Below are 17,180 nucleotides of genomic sequence, written 5' to 3' on the forward strand. Positions count from 1 at the left end.
TTTTATCCTGGTCTCCAATATATACAGTATTTTTTCTGTCTATACTATTGATTTCCAATATATTTTTAAATTATAGCCGATGGTTACATTCATGTCAATTCAGTTGTTGCGAAGCTATAAAGATGTGCTATTTTTTAAACTGGTTCAGTAAATTTCAAATCCCAAAATTTTCATTTGAATCTTTAATACGCTCTTATGTCAAAATACAGTCGACCAATGATACATCGAAAAAATATTTTTCTTGCATGACAGACATAAATAAAGTGTGCATAAATGTTTTCCGTTCGTGAACCCTCGTGAACGTTGTGCATTTTTTAAAATAATGTTTAATGTCACTTTGGACTGGAAGAAAATAAGCGTTTTCGCACAATTTTTTTAAAAATCTATGAACCTGGAAATAAAGCCGGGTTCAGACCTGCCACAATATGGGATGCCGAGCTAAGAAAAACCGTTTTTTATGGCAAAAAAATCAGTCCAAATCACGTGAGCTATACCTTAAAAACGGATCGGCGTGGCGTCGCGCTGGGGGTGTGGAACTGGCTCAAAAGAAAAAATACGACATTTCTAAATGTTTTTCTCGTCATCTTTGGTTTGCAAAGAATATAGGTTCTTCACATCATAAACGTCAATGTTTTTGCTGTTACACTTCTGAAAGCCTATGTATAACTCATAAAGTTATTATTATGTAAACGTGATACATATTAAAAACTCTTTATTTCGTTGTTGTTTCTCAACATTCCAGACAACGAAGGTCTACTATCATCATTTATCGATGCGGTTCAGTGTGGCATAGCGCTGTGGATGTTGACCTGTCAAAAACGTTTTAAAGAAAATAATTCTAGGTTAAAAAGAAATACTGTAATAGAGAAATTCTGTGAAGTTTCCTCTAATTGCAGTCTATATAATGTATGCCTGAAACGCATCGTGGATTGTATGCTAGTAATTTGTGAATATAATCTCTGAATAATATCTTGTCATAATAAGATAGTTGTTTTAATTAAACATATTTTACATTTAGTTGAAGCGGAATCAGTTACTTTATTGGCCTTAGTTATGCAAATATTTACCTACGATCTAAGTTCTCTGTGAATTCTGTGTCCAAGAAGGGTAAAGATTTTTTGTAGATCAAACTCAGAGATACTGTGATACTAGAAAAGTAATATATTCGCAAATAATAGTCGATTTGCGGAAATGTTAACGGAGAACATCATCATGAAAGAATTCCTGCTAGTTTTTTTTTCCGTTTCTGCCTACTGTAAATTTTTGACGGATATTTATTATAAGGACGGATTTTTATTAAAATATGACGAATATTTATTATGAGGACGGACTTTTATTAAAATATGACGTATATTTATATATTAATTAAACGTCTAAAATAGAAATGGGCTGGACATATTGCAAGACAAGACAACAGATGGACCACAAGTATTTTAGATTGGTACCCCCGTGGTGTTAAATGTCCGAGAAGGCGTCACCACGCAAGATGGATTGACGAGATCAGAAAAGTGGCTGGAGTCAACTGGATGGCTGAAGCATCAGATAGAGTAAAATGGAAAAATGTAGACACCTTCATCCGTCAGTGGATTGAAAATGGTTGATGATGATGATGATGATGATTTGTATAAGATCTTTCAATAAAATAACGTTCTAAGCACGTAACTTATCTTAGAAAGTCATTGTTTAGACTTCAAACACATCTACCAATTCCAAATTTAGAAACAATGGGTAAATAAAAATTTCAGCAAAAAATCAAAACCATCATTGATCCTGGTGGGTCTTGTCAAAAAGAGATCCATTACCGGAAAAGCGAATTTCGAATCTGTTTGTTATAATAGTTGAAATGTAGATACGCGGGGAGGGGGTATATTGAATTCATGGGGTATATATTTCATCAGGATAATTGTTGTTTTTTCAACAAGGAGAGGTATCTAACCATATGATATAAATTTTCCAATGAAACCGACGCGACGGCACGCAGCAACAAATTCGCGTGAACATAAAAACATACTTTCTAACTTTTATAGCTGAAAAATTAATGAATAGTTTATTTTCATATTTTTATTCAAATATTTCGCTCACTTAAGTGATAAGCTTATAAATTAACAAAAAAACGTGAAAATTTTAGAATTATTTCTGACGCAATTTAGACCATATACTGTACAACGGTATTGATATATAGGATGCATAGCAAACAGGGGGTATGACATTTTACTAGTGAACTGTTGATCCTAGAGGTATACTTCAAGTTAGAAAAAGTTTTAAAATAACGTGTAGTTCTCGGATATGTCATTCATGTTTCAAGGGGTTGTATAGTTATTAAAATAACAAAATTGACTTTTTATACACTCCCCTTGTGCTTCGAAACCCAATTAAAAAGTTGTTGCCCTGTCTTTCTTGATACTAACAAAAAAATTTCCACGTTCCTAAGTGCAGTATTCACTGAGATATTCGAATTTGAAAAACGGTGGAAAGTTGGAAAAAAAAAACAGCGTTAAATGCGGATAAAACGGTATTCCCGCATTTGTCAATTGTTAACACAATTGACACGTTTAAAAAGAAATACGACAACATGTTGGGATAAATCGAGAAGCTATCCATACTTAGAATAAGACAACCATAAGTATTCTTTATGGGCATTGTATAATATTTTATCATGTGTATATATTGTTTAAAATTTTTTGTTAATTGCATTTTTAATTGGGTTGCTTTATTTTTGAAATATATGACAGCCATATTTTTATGGGCATCTTTTTCTCAGCCACCTCGTTGGGCATTTTGCCTGTTGTGGCGTTGTATTTGTATTTAATGCTGTTCTTCTTCAACTTTCCTCCGTTTTTCGAATTCGAATATCTCAGTGAAAATTGCACACTTACAAAACATGGAATTTTTTCGTTGGCATCAGGAAAGACAGGGCAACAACTTTCTTACTGGATTTTGGGGCACACGGGGAGTGTATAAAAGGTTAATTTTGTTATTATAATAATTATGCAACAAAAACCTTTAAAACATGAATGACGTGTCTGAGAACAAACTACACGTTATTTTAAAACTTTTTCTAACTAGAAGTATATTTCTCGGATCAACGGTTCGCCAGTAAAATGCCATACCCACTGTTTGCTATGCATCCTGTATATGTGCTGTAGTAACATCCTTAACAATATAACATTGATAAAGGAATTTATCGAAAGTTTGTGAAAGCATGTTACAAAATATTTTTTTTTCATTCAGCATTGTCAAAAGTATATATACTATTTGGCACACGAAACATCTTGTTTTTTTCGCTCAAAGATATTGGCTCTTTCACTCAAAAATTCAATCACAAACAACAATAAATTGTCTTAGGCGTGGAACAATTGATTCGGTACACTGAATCATCTGAAATAGAATGGGGCAGTTTTTTCTTCTTTGATTCGCTGAATTTAATAAAGTTTGGGTGGACATGGAATATAACTTCTTTTTTTTCAGATCTAAGAAAAAAAATAAATAAACATTTACCTCAATTCTTTGTTTCTATAAAAAAGTTTCAGAGAAGATGGACAAGTAGGCGAATCTGAGAATTTTCAAGAAAATGAATAATTCATTCACATGGTCACATGCTGATAACTTACAGTAGTTTTTCAAAAGTAATTTTGGAATACACGTTAAAAATTTAAAGTGTGAACATTAGGAATTTTATGTAAAACTGTTTCTTACGTATATTATTACTCATAAACACACATACTTACTTTTACTTATCTTTACTTATATCACTAGATAAATTTCAATGTTCAAATAAGACTGAAAGCTAAACATACGATATGTATATGTAAGTAAAGGCAAGTTATTATAGTACCACCGGGAAGTCCATTGTGGTATTAACCCTTTATGTACTGATGGTAGCTAGTATCAGGTGAGGCACTTTGTTATGTACGAACTAATTGTTTCAAAAACAGTATTTGTTCTATTTTTTTGTTTTTAATTAGAACTAACATGACCTACCGAATAATTTACATTTAATTTTTTTAATCATTATATTTATATTTATTATTATCATTATACTTATATTTATTATTATCATTATACTTATATTTATTATTATCATTATACTTATATTTATTATTATCATTATACTTATATTTATTATTATCATTATACTTATATTTATTATTATCATTATACTTATATTTATATTTATTATTACATTTATTATCATTTTCTTCTTATTATACTTTTCATAATCTGGTAGATAAAGGGTTAAGTTGATTCGGGTTTCAAATATAATATCCTCATTTTAATTTTGTAACTGCAACCACACACGGCCGCAACTAGGGGAGGGCGAGAGTGTCTGGTGACCCGAGCGCTGAACCAGGAAAGGCGCTGGTTTTATTCTCTTTCCGTTCAAAATTACGGTAACGAGGGGGGGGGGGGGAGCGCCAAAATGGATACTGGACACAGGTGGCAGAGTAAATTTTCGTTTCTAGTGGCGGCCCTGACTGCAACACACACCAGACAAAAGAGCCAGAAATCTTTTATGCGATCTCATATTTGAATCACCAGTAAAAATTTTGAAGAAAATGCAAGAGTTGAAATATCTCATATGAGTACACATACATTTTCACGAATGAAAATTTTGTGGAAACCGGAAAGTTAAAAATAAGATTAAATGAAGAATGGCTGAAATTATCTCATATGATAATTATAAGTATGCCGTATCATCTGATGGCATTGTGGCAATATGTTACTATGCACTATTAATTGCTATGATTTCATTATTGCACTAATCTTGCGTGGCCAAAAAAAAAAAGGAAAAAATAAATTACAGAAGACAAATTATTTTTATTTTCCTTCTCAACTTTATTTATTCTTTCTCTTGAATCAACAATTTATATCATAGACTTTTCCTCCATTTATATGACATACGAATAAAATCTCTACTCGTATAATTTAACATCTAAATAAATTGTTCGCATGTGACAAAGAAAGCTTCGGGATATCAACATTCATTTTATGAACCATACACAGCCAATATTTTTTTTTTGTTACTTAAAAGGGGAAATGATGCAACATGGTTACAACACATTAGTATATATATATATTTTTATCTGGCGCAAACGCGTCCATTTAGTCCACGAAGTTTATAGACTCGGTATGCCTAGTATCGTTCTTCTAGCAACGTGTTCTGGTGACTGCTTTATCATAATGTTGAACAAAGGGAACAATAGAGCACCAAGATGCGTTTCGAAAGGCAGTAGTATGACCACCGTACCGAAATAAATGGAGGAGTGATGGTGAATGAACAACAAGGTATACGTGAAAATGGTATTTGCAATGCTCTCTCATTTAAAGGGAATGTCTGGTGTTTTTTGAGCATAAACGAATGTGAGGGGGTTTCATGCCTGTGATCTGGACATCTTGAAACACTGCGAAAATACATGAAAACAAAATCTTCCTGAAATCAAGAAGTTTGTTCTCTCACATCATATATATTAAAACATAAATGGCAACACAGGGTCAGTGGCAGTCTTGGCTTCCATTTTCCGTTTTTCGTAAAGTTCATTCTTCTCAAAAATATATATCAACGTTTTCCAGTCAATCGTGCACATGCTGCCTATAAAATAAATACCATCGGGGTCACTTCTTTACTTCCTCAGGAAGGTTTTCTTTTACTACTGTTAACCTACGTGTGAACAACACTCAAAAAAGGGGAAATACGTTTTCGCATATAACTTGGCCACAGATCTGCCCGTTGGAAACCAACAGCTCGATATTTCCAACAAAGTATGATGAAAAGAGTTGAACTCAGATCTTGAACTAATGGTTTTACACTCCCTGACTTTATGTAAAAAAAACAAAAAAAACAAAAAAACCATCATCAGAGTGAATTTGTGAAATATTTTTTGGTCAACGAGGTCTCCCTGATGAAGTGTTATCATTCGCAGCCCAGATACTAACCTCTTTTCGAAAAGTGCTGCTGAAACAGCAGAAATTCGTTTATATTTCGGGCCATGTATAGGACACAATATATATTCACTAATATATATATATATATATATACAAATATATATATATACTTTTACCTTATGGCTATCGCTTTTCATATATTCGAATGTAGTAGAACATTTCTTTTCGCGACAAACCAATTAGATGGTAATTTCAAAAAAGGACCCGTTTCATATCGAATGTGAAAGATTTTAGAAGCCTTCTATGAAATCATAAGCTTCCAAACTTGACATGATGACGTAGAACAACCACAAAGATACGAAGAGCATAGTAGTTGGCAACTTGTATCGCATGGGACCTCCGAGCTCACCTCCAACTTTCTTGCTTCTCCTCAACAGCAGAACAAAGCAACCAATGAAAGCACAGACACAGAACATGGTCACAGAAAAAGCTAGTGTTCCTGGATTAACTAGGAATTCGGTTCCTTTAGCGTAATGGTAGATGGCAGCAATGGACCAAGCTACGCCAATCCCCAGGAATACATTTACAGCATTACTTCCGGTGACATTGCCGATGGAAGAATCAGCGTACTTATCTTGGATAGCAGCTACCTTACTGGCAAATGTATCTGGAATCAAGAAACAAAATGGAAAATTAAATTCAAAGAGGGCTTCACAAGAGGAAAATATCTAAGTACACATGTGCATTGAATAGAAGCGCAGCCTAAGAATTAGCGAGAAACTCCGACTACGTTTTTACTCATTCCGACCACGTTTTCTGACTGGCACAGAATCTTATTGTTATTCTTTCGACAACGGCACCCACGAGTGCTGAAACTATCGTCAGGAGCTAATTTATGATTATTTGCCTTTTCTACGATGTCATTTTCCTTTTATTCTTAAGAAGTAGGTTTTAATCGGATTTTATCTTACATGGTTACTTTGAACCCACGAATGCATAAACAATGAAACCTCCCTTAACGGACACTCCCCGTTAGCGGACACCTCCCGTTAACGGGCACTTTTCTGATTCCCGGTCCCGTGGAATAGGGCTTTAATGTATTTCACTCCTCATTAGCGGACACTCTCGATAGTGGACAGTAAAATCAGGCAAACTCTAATTTGTGAATTTTTATGACATGAATGTCGCTCTCCACTTGTTAATACAAGATATACAGAAGACTGGATGTTGTGAAGATATTTATCATTTGAGATGTTAATTTTTTAAGGAAGGAAAAAACTCATCTCTGCCTCTACCGGGAGTCGAACCCGGGTCCCTCGATTGCCGGACGAGTGCTCTGACTCTGAGTGGGCAGAGCACTCGTATTACCTCTAATTTTGATGAAAAGGTAACATTTCCACTAACTTTCTTTCAAAAAGGAATATTTACAAAATTTAAATGTAGATAACTTCCTTGAATGCTGATCAAGAAACATAATATTTAAATATTCTTATACCACTCCCTTATGCTACCTGTTGGGCTATTTTATAATTTTTGTAAAGTAGTCCCTTCCGAACAAAAAACGTTTTTTACTTCTACTGTAAGTTTAACAATAGTGGAAATGTTCTTTTTTGAAAATAAGCTCCCCGTATAATAAAGATAGAATATTTTTGTTTTGGGCTTATAACATCATACTTATCTGCTGATTAGAGAGGGGGAAAAAGATGAACGAGATGAAGAGGATTTTGAGTGTGACGGCAAATTGTATTCCCGTACAATATTGCGTGTAGAAGAAACGGTATAACACTTATACCATTGCAGCTTAAATTCGTTCATATAAGAGACGTCCTAATTAACCTCCTAGTTTTTCCTAGTGCGACATTTTTTGACGCATACGCATACGTGTATACGATCATTCTCGGAGTCGGGAGGAATTTCTTCTCTCGATACTTGCTACATATGTGAAGGGTTATTATTCATTTACTTAAAAAAGTATCTCAGAGGTTTTGTTACACGAAATCAGACCCCTCAAATTTTCGCTCCACCAATCGGAATAAAATTTTTTCAAACACTCAGGCAAACAGAATTCGTCATTCATTATCCGACTAGAAACATAAACTTGGCTAACCAGAAATTTTATGTCATTTCTCAGAATTTTTTCAGTCACATAAGTGCTGGATCATGCATACATCACCATATTAAAAAAAAATTAAAAATTCGAATACAGATCTTCCGCTGTATTACTTATAGTTATTCTTTCGCTACGTTTACCTGATTCACATCAATATATGAATACATTTTTTAATACACTTCTGTTTTTTCCATATTTTTGAGTAGTATATATGTTGCATAATCGTATCAAAGAAATTGTCCTTCCACCACGCTTGGAATCGTAAATTTCAATTTTATTTTTGAGAATTGAAGTGGTGAAGCGATGAAAATTTTCCATCTGTTCGTTTTATCTTTTCCTTTTCTTATTCTTTTCCATTCGTTTAGGAAAAAAATAAACCATTTACTCGGAACATTGAGCAGAAAAATTCCTGTTGAAATTTATAACACACTACGGTTTTATTTTCCGAACCTTTAACATGTTATGAAATGGAGACAGATGTTAGAATCACAATGTAGCAGTCAATGTTTAAGACAAAAGGAAAGGGTGTAGAAATAGTGTTCCCTCTTTTAGTTGATGCGAACTCTGCTTTATTTGTTTCTGGAAATTAAAAAAGAATTTCCTCAGTTTTGTTCAATAAAAATGCGTGTTGGTGAAAGAAAAAGATTAAACTTCTCCGACACCGTGTCCTTTTTTAGAATAATGCAGAAAACGTTCGAACCGGAATGAATTTGAAAATAATCGGATATGTGAATCGTAAATTATGAGTAAGGGAGATGTTTTTCTATCAAAAGAAAGAGAGCCACTGTACCAATAGACGTTTTTGAGATATACACGTGCAGAAGCTTGAAAATAGAGGCTAAAAAAAAGTTAAGTATGTAATTAGGTGCCAAATGTGTTCCTTTTGACACTTATTCTGTTTGCTGGTACTTTTCTATCACAGTACTCATCAGGAAGATTGAAATTCCCCCATTTTTAATTCAAAGATTAGTCATGGGATTTCAGACTTTGCTGTTGTCATTGCTAGGGTCAGCATGACTTTGCTAGATTGGTCTTTAGGTTTGCAAACGCCAAAACTGGGTGTTCCTCAAGATTTCAAGGCTACATGGTCAGAAAGGGAATGAATTGTACCATTTTTTTGGAAAAAACCAATGGTGGACACAGCGCTTGCAGCTGCTATTCCTGCTGTAGTTGCTACACTTGTGATATTCATGAACCAACAGATTACTGCCGTCATCATCAATAGGAAAGAAAATAAATTGAAAAAAGGATGTGGATATCACTCGGACTTATTTGTGTTGGCCATCTTCATCACAATATGTTCAATTTTTAGTTTGCCATGGGTTTGCGGCTGTTACGACGCTTTCAATGACTCATGTGGCTTCTCTGAAAACTGTGTCTCACTGTCTGGCAGCTGGAGAAAAAACTCGAGTCACCAGAGTTAGGGAACAAAGAAGGATTTAAAAAAAATTGAAATGTTTAAAATTTTCAACGGGATTAAATGAAATGGAGAAATGGACCATGAGTTATTAATACATCGTCAATCAACTGCTTCGACAAGGGGACACCAGTATCGATTGGTAAAGGATAATTCTAGGTTGTGGTGTCACAGGGAGTTTTTCTCTAATAAGGTTATGAATAAATGAAATAGCTTACCTCCGGGGATAGTGAATTCTGACACAATTGAGACGTTCAAAAAGAATTACGATACATATTGGGATAAATCGAGAAGATATTCATACTTAGATGCGACAACCATAATTTTTATGGGCAGTATATGTATATGTTATCATAATTATTGGTTTTTTATTTCTTTTATGGGGTTGCTGTATTTGTGATATAGTTTAGATATGTATTCAACATCCGTATTTTTAATTGGCATATTTTTTCAGCCACCACGTTGGGCATTTTGTCTGTTGTGGTATTTGTATTTATATTTAATTCCTTTTTGCTTATGAAATAAAGTATGAAAGCGGTAGTAACACGATGAAAGTGTTGCTGCAGTTATCCGACAAGTGGAATGCTAAAATAAAATACCGTAGTTTAAACGAAAATATTGAAAGAATACTCACACACGATATCATTGCAGAGATCGTGTAAAAATGATTAGTTTTCAAAAATTAGCATTTCATATAATAAATCAACCTTACCTGGAACGCTGGTTCCTAATGCTACAAGAGCTACAGCAGTAACGGTGTCTTTCAAGCCTACAGTGCAACCGAAATGAGAAGCCAAATCACCAATAATGGCTGTTAGACCACCAATGCAAAGAATTGAGAATACAAAGCAGATCCATCCATCTAGAAGATCTAAGAATCGAAAACTGTAAGTCTAATATTATGTTTTATCAAAAGATAGTTCTTTTTAAATACGACACACATGTATACAGGGTGATCAATGAGAAAAACTTTAAGAGGTGATAGTACAGACCAATACAAACAATTGTCATCAAAGAATGCATGGTCTAACATGAAACGCAAACGCGCTAGCACGTTTCGAAACGGCCGCTCCGCAAACGTTAAAGAAGAAGAAACCGTATGCAAATCTGCGTCACAGTGAATAAAAGGCGCGGATGCCAGCCCTGTGAAGTTATTCCAGCGTGCAACCGTTCTAACAGCTGTAACGTACGGGATAATGGCGCACTTTAGTAATACTGGAAAAGCAGACATGAATGAATGAAATGCGTGTCTGCGTAATTTATGCGTAAATGAAATGCATGTCTTCTTTTTCAGTATTATTAAAGTGCGCCATATTATCCCGTTCGTTACAACTATTAGAACGGTTGCACGCTGGAATAACTTAACAGGGCTGGCATCCGCGCCTTTTATTCACTGTGACGCAGATTTTCATACGGTTTCTTCTTCTTCCCCAGGCTACATTTGTATGCATGGTGTTCTTTTTCTCCCGATAAAACAGGAATGCCGTTTTAACGTTTGCAGAGCGACTGTTTCGAAACGTGCTACTGTGTTTGCGTTTCATGCTAGACCATGCATTCTTTGACGACAATTGTTTGCATTGGTGTGTACTATCACCTCTTAAAGTTTTTCCCATCTTTTCTGAATCACCCTGTATATCGTAGGTTTAGAAATGAGAAACAATTTCTCCCCCATCATTTAAAAAAATTTTCAGTTCATGTGTTATTATTCATTCTATGCTTTATAGAACTTACCTGTAGGTGGAATGAATGCGAAAACTAATTTCCAGAATAAAGTTATGAAGTGCATGACATAATCCGTGCAAGTTGGTAACTTCGGTTCTTTTGCTGGAGCTCCATCATCTCCTTCATCATCATCTCCATCACTATCATCTCCTATGAAATATTGATTAGTTTGATTTATGAAACAAATCTGAATACTCATACAGCGTCAATTAGTTATGAAATCACAATTTATAGTGCACATAATGATGCCGTTGAAACCAAATTTTATGTTTGCTAGATGCCGGTGTAGTATATAACCAGATGCTATCATGAAGAGGATATTTCATACCAATATTTACTAATGTATTGATAAATGAAGCTTGCACCATCCTAACATAAGGTCCTCGCATCCATTGATGCCAAAGACTACACGTAGGTGTTTTTTTGACTTGAAGTAGGGTTTGAAGTGAATTCCATAAATACGATGATTTCTACAGCTGGTTGATGCGAAGATAAATCCAGGAAACAAAATTCAATCGTCTTTGCCGGAAATCGAACACACGTGTTCTCACTTGCCGGAAAAGTGCTTAAGCCCGCTACACTACAAAGGAAACGAATTTTCTCGCCTTACAGCTCATGTGTGCAGAACGGGGCCGTATATTGACAGCCAGACCTAACTCCGAAGGAAAGAGTCCCAAGGTCACGTCTTCAAAAAGTTTTGAAAAAATTGTCACTGATTCCACTTATTTAAATATGCACAAAAATATAAAAATATCCGGCGAAATTATTATGGGTCACTCGGGGGGAAAAAAATTGAATACAGTATTAATATTTTGAATGCCAATAGAGGCCAAGAATGGCTTTGAAAATCTCGCAACCCTACCGTCTTAGAGTGACGTCATTCAAACAACATATGCTTACGTAGAACTCCTTAATATGCTTACGTAGAACTCCTTAATATGCTTACGTAGAACTCCTTAATATGCTTACGTACAGCACAGACAAAGAAAGAAAAACTAGTTTCTAAAAGAAAAACCTGGAGGGGGAAAAAGGAAAGCTGGAGAGTGTGTGTGTGTGAAAAGAATATTTTACAGAACTCGCCAAGAAGCACAAGAAGCGATGAGCTGCCAACTGTTATAATTTTTATTAATTTTTTGCGGCTTTAACCGCTTCGCTCACAAGCGATTGGAGAAAAATTAGGATGATCTCTACTTGACGAATCGGCGATAAATACGATACAAGTTTTGATAACCTTGTTCTAATGTAATGGCATGTTAGAAAACGGTAGGGAAAGAAAGTAAAAAAGTAAGAAAAAAACAGATGAAGAGAAAAAAGTATATTAATTACTTTACTCTCTTATCTGTAATACTTACAGATAAGATATAATAGGTATGAAGTATATTTCTCTTTTCACCCTCACCTACCAGTTTTTTCCCCTCTTATATATATGTACATGTATATAGTATATACAACCTATTTCACCTTTTAGAATATAAGTTTTTCCCTCCTCATTATGAAGATGAAAAGAACTACTTTATTCATAGGGTTGCAACAAAGTTTTGTGGTGATGAGGAGAGAGGAAAGAAAACAAAGTATTCGAATTTATTCCACTGGCGTTTCGACGCAATATTACGTCCTTGATCGTAAAGTGGTTAAAATTTTTGCGGCACTCCACATCTATTTTTTTGGTTTTTTGTGCGTTTCTGGGCGAAATGAATACAATCAATACACCTTAGTACCCTTTCCGGGTCAGGCCAAAGCTCACCTTACTGACATTGTCACCAGATGGCAACTTATCCGAAGATGATGGCACTCTCCGCTATCGGGATAAATCGCCATCTGATGTCAATGTCAGTAAGTTTACTTTGGCCTGACTTAGGTCGACTGTCTACGTACTGCCCCGTTCAGAGCACACGAGCTAAAAGGCTTCGTTGCCTTTGTAGTCTAGGGCACTCACCCGGCAAGTGAGAGGAAATGGGTTCGATTCCTCGCAAAGGCAGATGAACTTTCTTTTCTAGATTTATTTTCGCATCAGCCAGATAACGGAGTGTGCCATCATCTTAGGATAACTCCAGAAAACCCTTCAAACCAAACGCGAATCTTAGAGATTACAAATGTGCGTATTCAATAGAATTAAATTAATTAATTTTGATCCCTGATACTAGTAGTTTTATGCGGATGCTAAATTAAAAAAACAAAAACATGGATCATCAGCTCGTAGAGACTTTATCAAGGTTGCTATGTGCAATGGATGGGAAAAAGAACAGTGGTCGACAATTGCGCTCAAGAGATTTTTTCGGTTCTTCATTGGTACTTCATAGTTCGCATTCATGCTTCATATGCTGCCTTTTCTCTCATTTTCAGCATTTTGTGACTTTAAATATCTTAGCGAATATTGCACTGGAAAACGTGGATTTCTTTTTGTTAGGCTCAATAGAATCAGGCCAACAACTTTTGGAATTGGAACTCAGAGGACGGGGGGGGGGGCGGCGGCGACGCGGGAATCATAAAAAAAATGAATTTTGTACACTACATATACGACTTTAGTAAAATAAATGACACATCTCTTTAAGATGGACACGTCATTTAAATACTTTTCCTAATTAAAAATATATTTCTATAACCAACAATTTACTAGATATTTGAGGTGAAACGCGCGCGGACTTAATTTTCACCCTGTATACAGGGTGATTCCATAATTGCCTTTGCTGCATTTTACTGGCGAATCATTGTAATGAACCAAAGTATCCAAACAACGTGTAGACTTCAGATACGTTATTCATGTTGCGAAGGGTTGCATAGTTAGTAAAACAAAAAAAAAGAACATTCTAATAGACACTGTCCCCAAAACCCCAGTTGAAAAGTTGTTGCCCTGTCTCTCCCGATGCCAAAATAAAAAAAAAATTAAAAAAATTCACGTTTCTAAGTGCAATATTTTCGCGAAACGAAACTGAAACTTTAATGATTTGCACAATCGTGCCTATCAATTTACCAAGTGGATGGCAAGTAAAATATTTGTAATTAAATTATTGGAGATACACACAAAACAGAAATAAATGCAATGAAGTTTAAACACAGAGAAAATATACATGCATAATACTCTCGAATCCAAATAAATAGTTTTTTTTTCCCATGCATGTTTCAGATATTAGAGCCTTGCACGGCCTTTCACAGTAATTGATAAATAAATATCATGTTAGAAAAATAATGTAACCTGGACGCACGGGCAAAAATGAGCAGCAAATGAAAATAGGAAGGGAAGGGGGGGGGAAGAATCAAAAAAAGGGGTTGTAAGAAATATAATTTTTGATATGTCCTCAATAAATCGGAAAAAAATGCAGACACAGCGAAGAAGAGGGGTGGTTAAAAACTAGGTAAAAGTTTGATCGGGAATAGGTATGTGGTGGAGGTATTTGAAAATATAAAGTATGCCTTTGAAGGGCAAAAAATAGGCATTCCTTAAGCAGGTGATAAAGATCATTATGGCTATTTAGTTGGTTGAAACTGGAAAGGTTCATCAGGGTTAAATTTGTGCAATATACCTTTGTTACTGTAAAGTATAAAAGGATAATGGCGTAGCTTGGTCATGTTCCTACGAACCGCCAAAGGGAGATTGAAGAGAAGGTAAGATTGCAAGGATAGTGTACATTCAAAATTGGAATAATGTTGAAGCGGATATTCAAGATCTGTCTTCTTGAAGAGATATATAAATATAGTTTTTAGTAAGAGATGTTAAAACTTCTGGAGTGAGGTAAAGAGGGTGCGTGACTAAATATTAGATCGACAGCAGTTATTCAAAAGGGAATTGAGTGAATTGCCTAGTTTTCCAAGTTTGTGTGTCGGCAGAATTCGAGAAAGCAAATTTTTGGTCGACGGTTTTCATCCATTTGTAGAAGCCTAAGCCAATACGTGGGGAGTTGGTTAAACATTTGAATGGCAGTTGGGCGGCGACCAAGCTCAAGTCTAATAAGATAACCAGGACAATATTTGCTTATATTCAGTAACTTTTTGAGAAAACGCTCGTATGAACCCTTTCCAGCATATTACCATAAAAAAAACCCCTAAACTGGTGCAGCATAACATACAGTGGATCGTACGAGGCTATCGAATAATTTGAATGCCACACACAGCGAGGGGTTTCTGGAGCTACGCAGTAAGTCAAGTAGTTGGTTCATAGCCGCGAAAGCCTTTTTAATCATGTAATTAGCTGCTACTGAAAATTTTACTGAAGATGTGAAAAAGGAGACCAAGCTTTATAGACATAGTTACAGGTTATTTCGAGTTTAACGTTTCCCCCAGAAAAAGTTAGTTTTTTTTGTGAGATGGCAAGACTCTCTGAATACAATGATTTTGGTTTTGTTTAGGTTAACAGTAAGGCTTAGATTTAAAATATGAATCAAAAAGGTTGATTTTTTCTGCAACTGTATTTTTGAGTCACTCAGTATCACATTATCATCTGCGCACAGGAGAATGTTGAGTTCGGTAGAGATGTTAATTGAGAATCGTGAAATATTGGAATTCAAAAATTGGGGAAAAGCTGGAAAAGAACAGCATAAAAATAAGGAAAAGAAGCGTTGTCCGTTATTTTTTGCGGTTCTTTTCCAACTTTTCTCAGTTTTTTCAATTCAAGTATCTCAGCAAATATTCCACTTATACACGTGGATTTGTTTGACCTCAGGAGAGACAGGGCAACAACTTTTTACTTCGGTTTTTTTAGAACAGAGTGTTCGTATAAAAAGTTAATTTTTATATTTTAATAACTGCACAACCCCTTGCCATCATGAGTAACATATCTGAGTTCTACACGATATTTTAATACTTTTTCTAATTGGAAGTACTGTATGCCTCTAGGTTCAACGGTTCGCCTGTAAAATGCGGCAAGGGGAATTATAGAATCACCCTGTATAATGGTTTGAAAGCTGTGATGGCAACAATAATGTTGCATGGAGATTATGTATACTGAATCATCCGTTTTAATACACAATTTCTTGGTTATTTTCAAGCAGAGACATAATCAATAATACGACCGGATATTATCGTATTAATAAATTCGTCTGTGCAGACAAACAAAATGCAAATTTGTGAAAACATTATCCACATTTGTGAAAACATTATCCTTCTGAAGCAAAATATAAATCAAGTGATGGAAAGTAGTGAATAATGGCTAAGAAATCGGTTTAAAATTTGCCTTAAGAGTAATTACTAATCTTAAGTTCACGGCTGATGGTAATAAAAATACATCAAATGGTGTTTCCTCAAGAGATTAAAAGAACGTAGGATAATATTTTTAACCCCACAACATGCTGATTAAAATTCTTGCCGCCGGCAACGACAGTTTTCTCGAAAGTATTGGCCACGTGTGTTTACAGAAGCATCGCTTGACGCACAGCAACGAAACCGATGGGAAATTATCACATTTTCCAAACATTACTTTTAAATCACCGCCTTTGGCTAAATAACATCATGCTATGTTTATGATTGTTGGAAAATTTCTGTGCTTTCACATGCTTCCAGAAAATTGCTTTCTGAATGTAGGAATCTTTCACAAATAATGTTAATAAATAAATTTTGTATTAATGTAAATAATAAATTTTCAGTTATATAAGGGACTTGAAATATTCAAATGAGAACTTATATTGTCTTATGGCATAAAAATAATAAGCTGTGTTATTAGTACCATATACAGGGTGTCCTGTAAGTCCTAATTCAGCGTTTATCTTATCAACCGTTCGTCATAGAAGTGTTGTTGTAATTTAAAAAATGCTCCAAATGTATTTAAAAAAACATCTGTACCAGTTTTGAGAGGAAAAATACAGTGTATATCATAAAGTAAAAAAATATAAATTTTTATACGGTTCCCCCGTCCTTCAACTTCAAAGTAGAAAGTTGTTGCCGTGTCTCTCCTGAGGCCACTAATAAATTTCATGTTTCATTCACTGAGATATTTGAATTCAAAAATCGGAGAAAAGTTGGGAAAGAACAGCATAAACCAACGGATGACTCTTCTTTCCCTCATTAATGGTGTTATTCAAAATTTTTCACTGATTTTTGATTCGAATATCTCTGAAT

The 17,180-nt window shown here is 34.9% G+C and overlaps 1 protein-coding gene across 3 annotated transcripts in view; it reads right to left on the reverse strand.

Moving 5' to 3' along the window:
- Positions 1-4,798: 4,798 nt before the first annotated feature.
- Positions 4,799-17,180, reverse strand: part of LOC149085401 (sodium/calcium exchanger 3-like) — a 106,351-nt gene continuing 93,969 nt past the window's right edge. For all 3 annotated transcript variants that reach the window (XM_089233399.1, XM_089233400.1, XM_089233401.1), the window contains exons 6-8: positions 11,142-11,282; positions 10,123-10,281; positions 4,799-6,550 (exon numbers count right to left, since the gene is read on the reverse strand). In XM_089233399.1, coding sequence (XP_089089525.1) covers positions 6,174-6,550; positions 10,123-10,281; positions 11,142-11,282 — 677 coding nt within the window. In that variant the 3' untranslated portion in view covers positions 4,799-6,173. The remainder of the gene's footprint in view (positions 6,551-10,122; positions 10,282-11,141; positions 11,283-17,180) is intronic.

The sequence above is a fragment of the Pholcus phalangioides genome, unplaced genomic scaffold, assembly GCF_987345545.1.
Source record: "Pholcus phalangioides strain wild (caught in Gottingen) unplaced genomic scaffold, Ppha-v1.0 ptg000007l_1, whole genome shotgun sequence".
Taxonomy (NCBI): Eukaryota; Metazoa; Arthropoda; class Arachnida; order Araneae; family Pholcidae; genus Pholcus; species Pholcus phalangioides.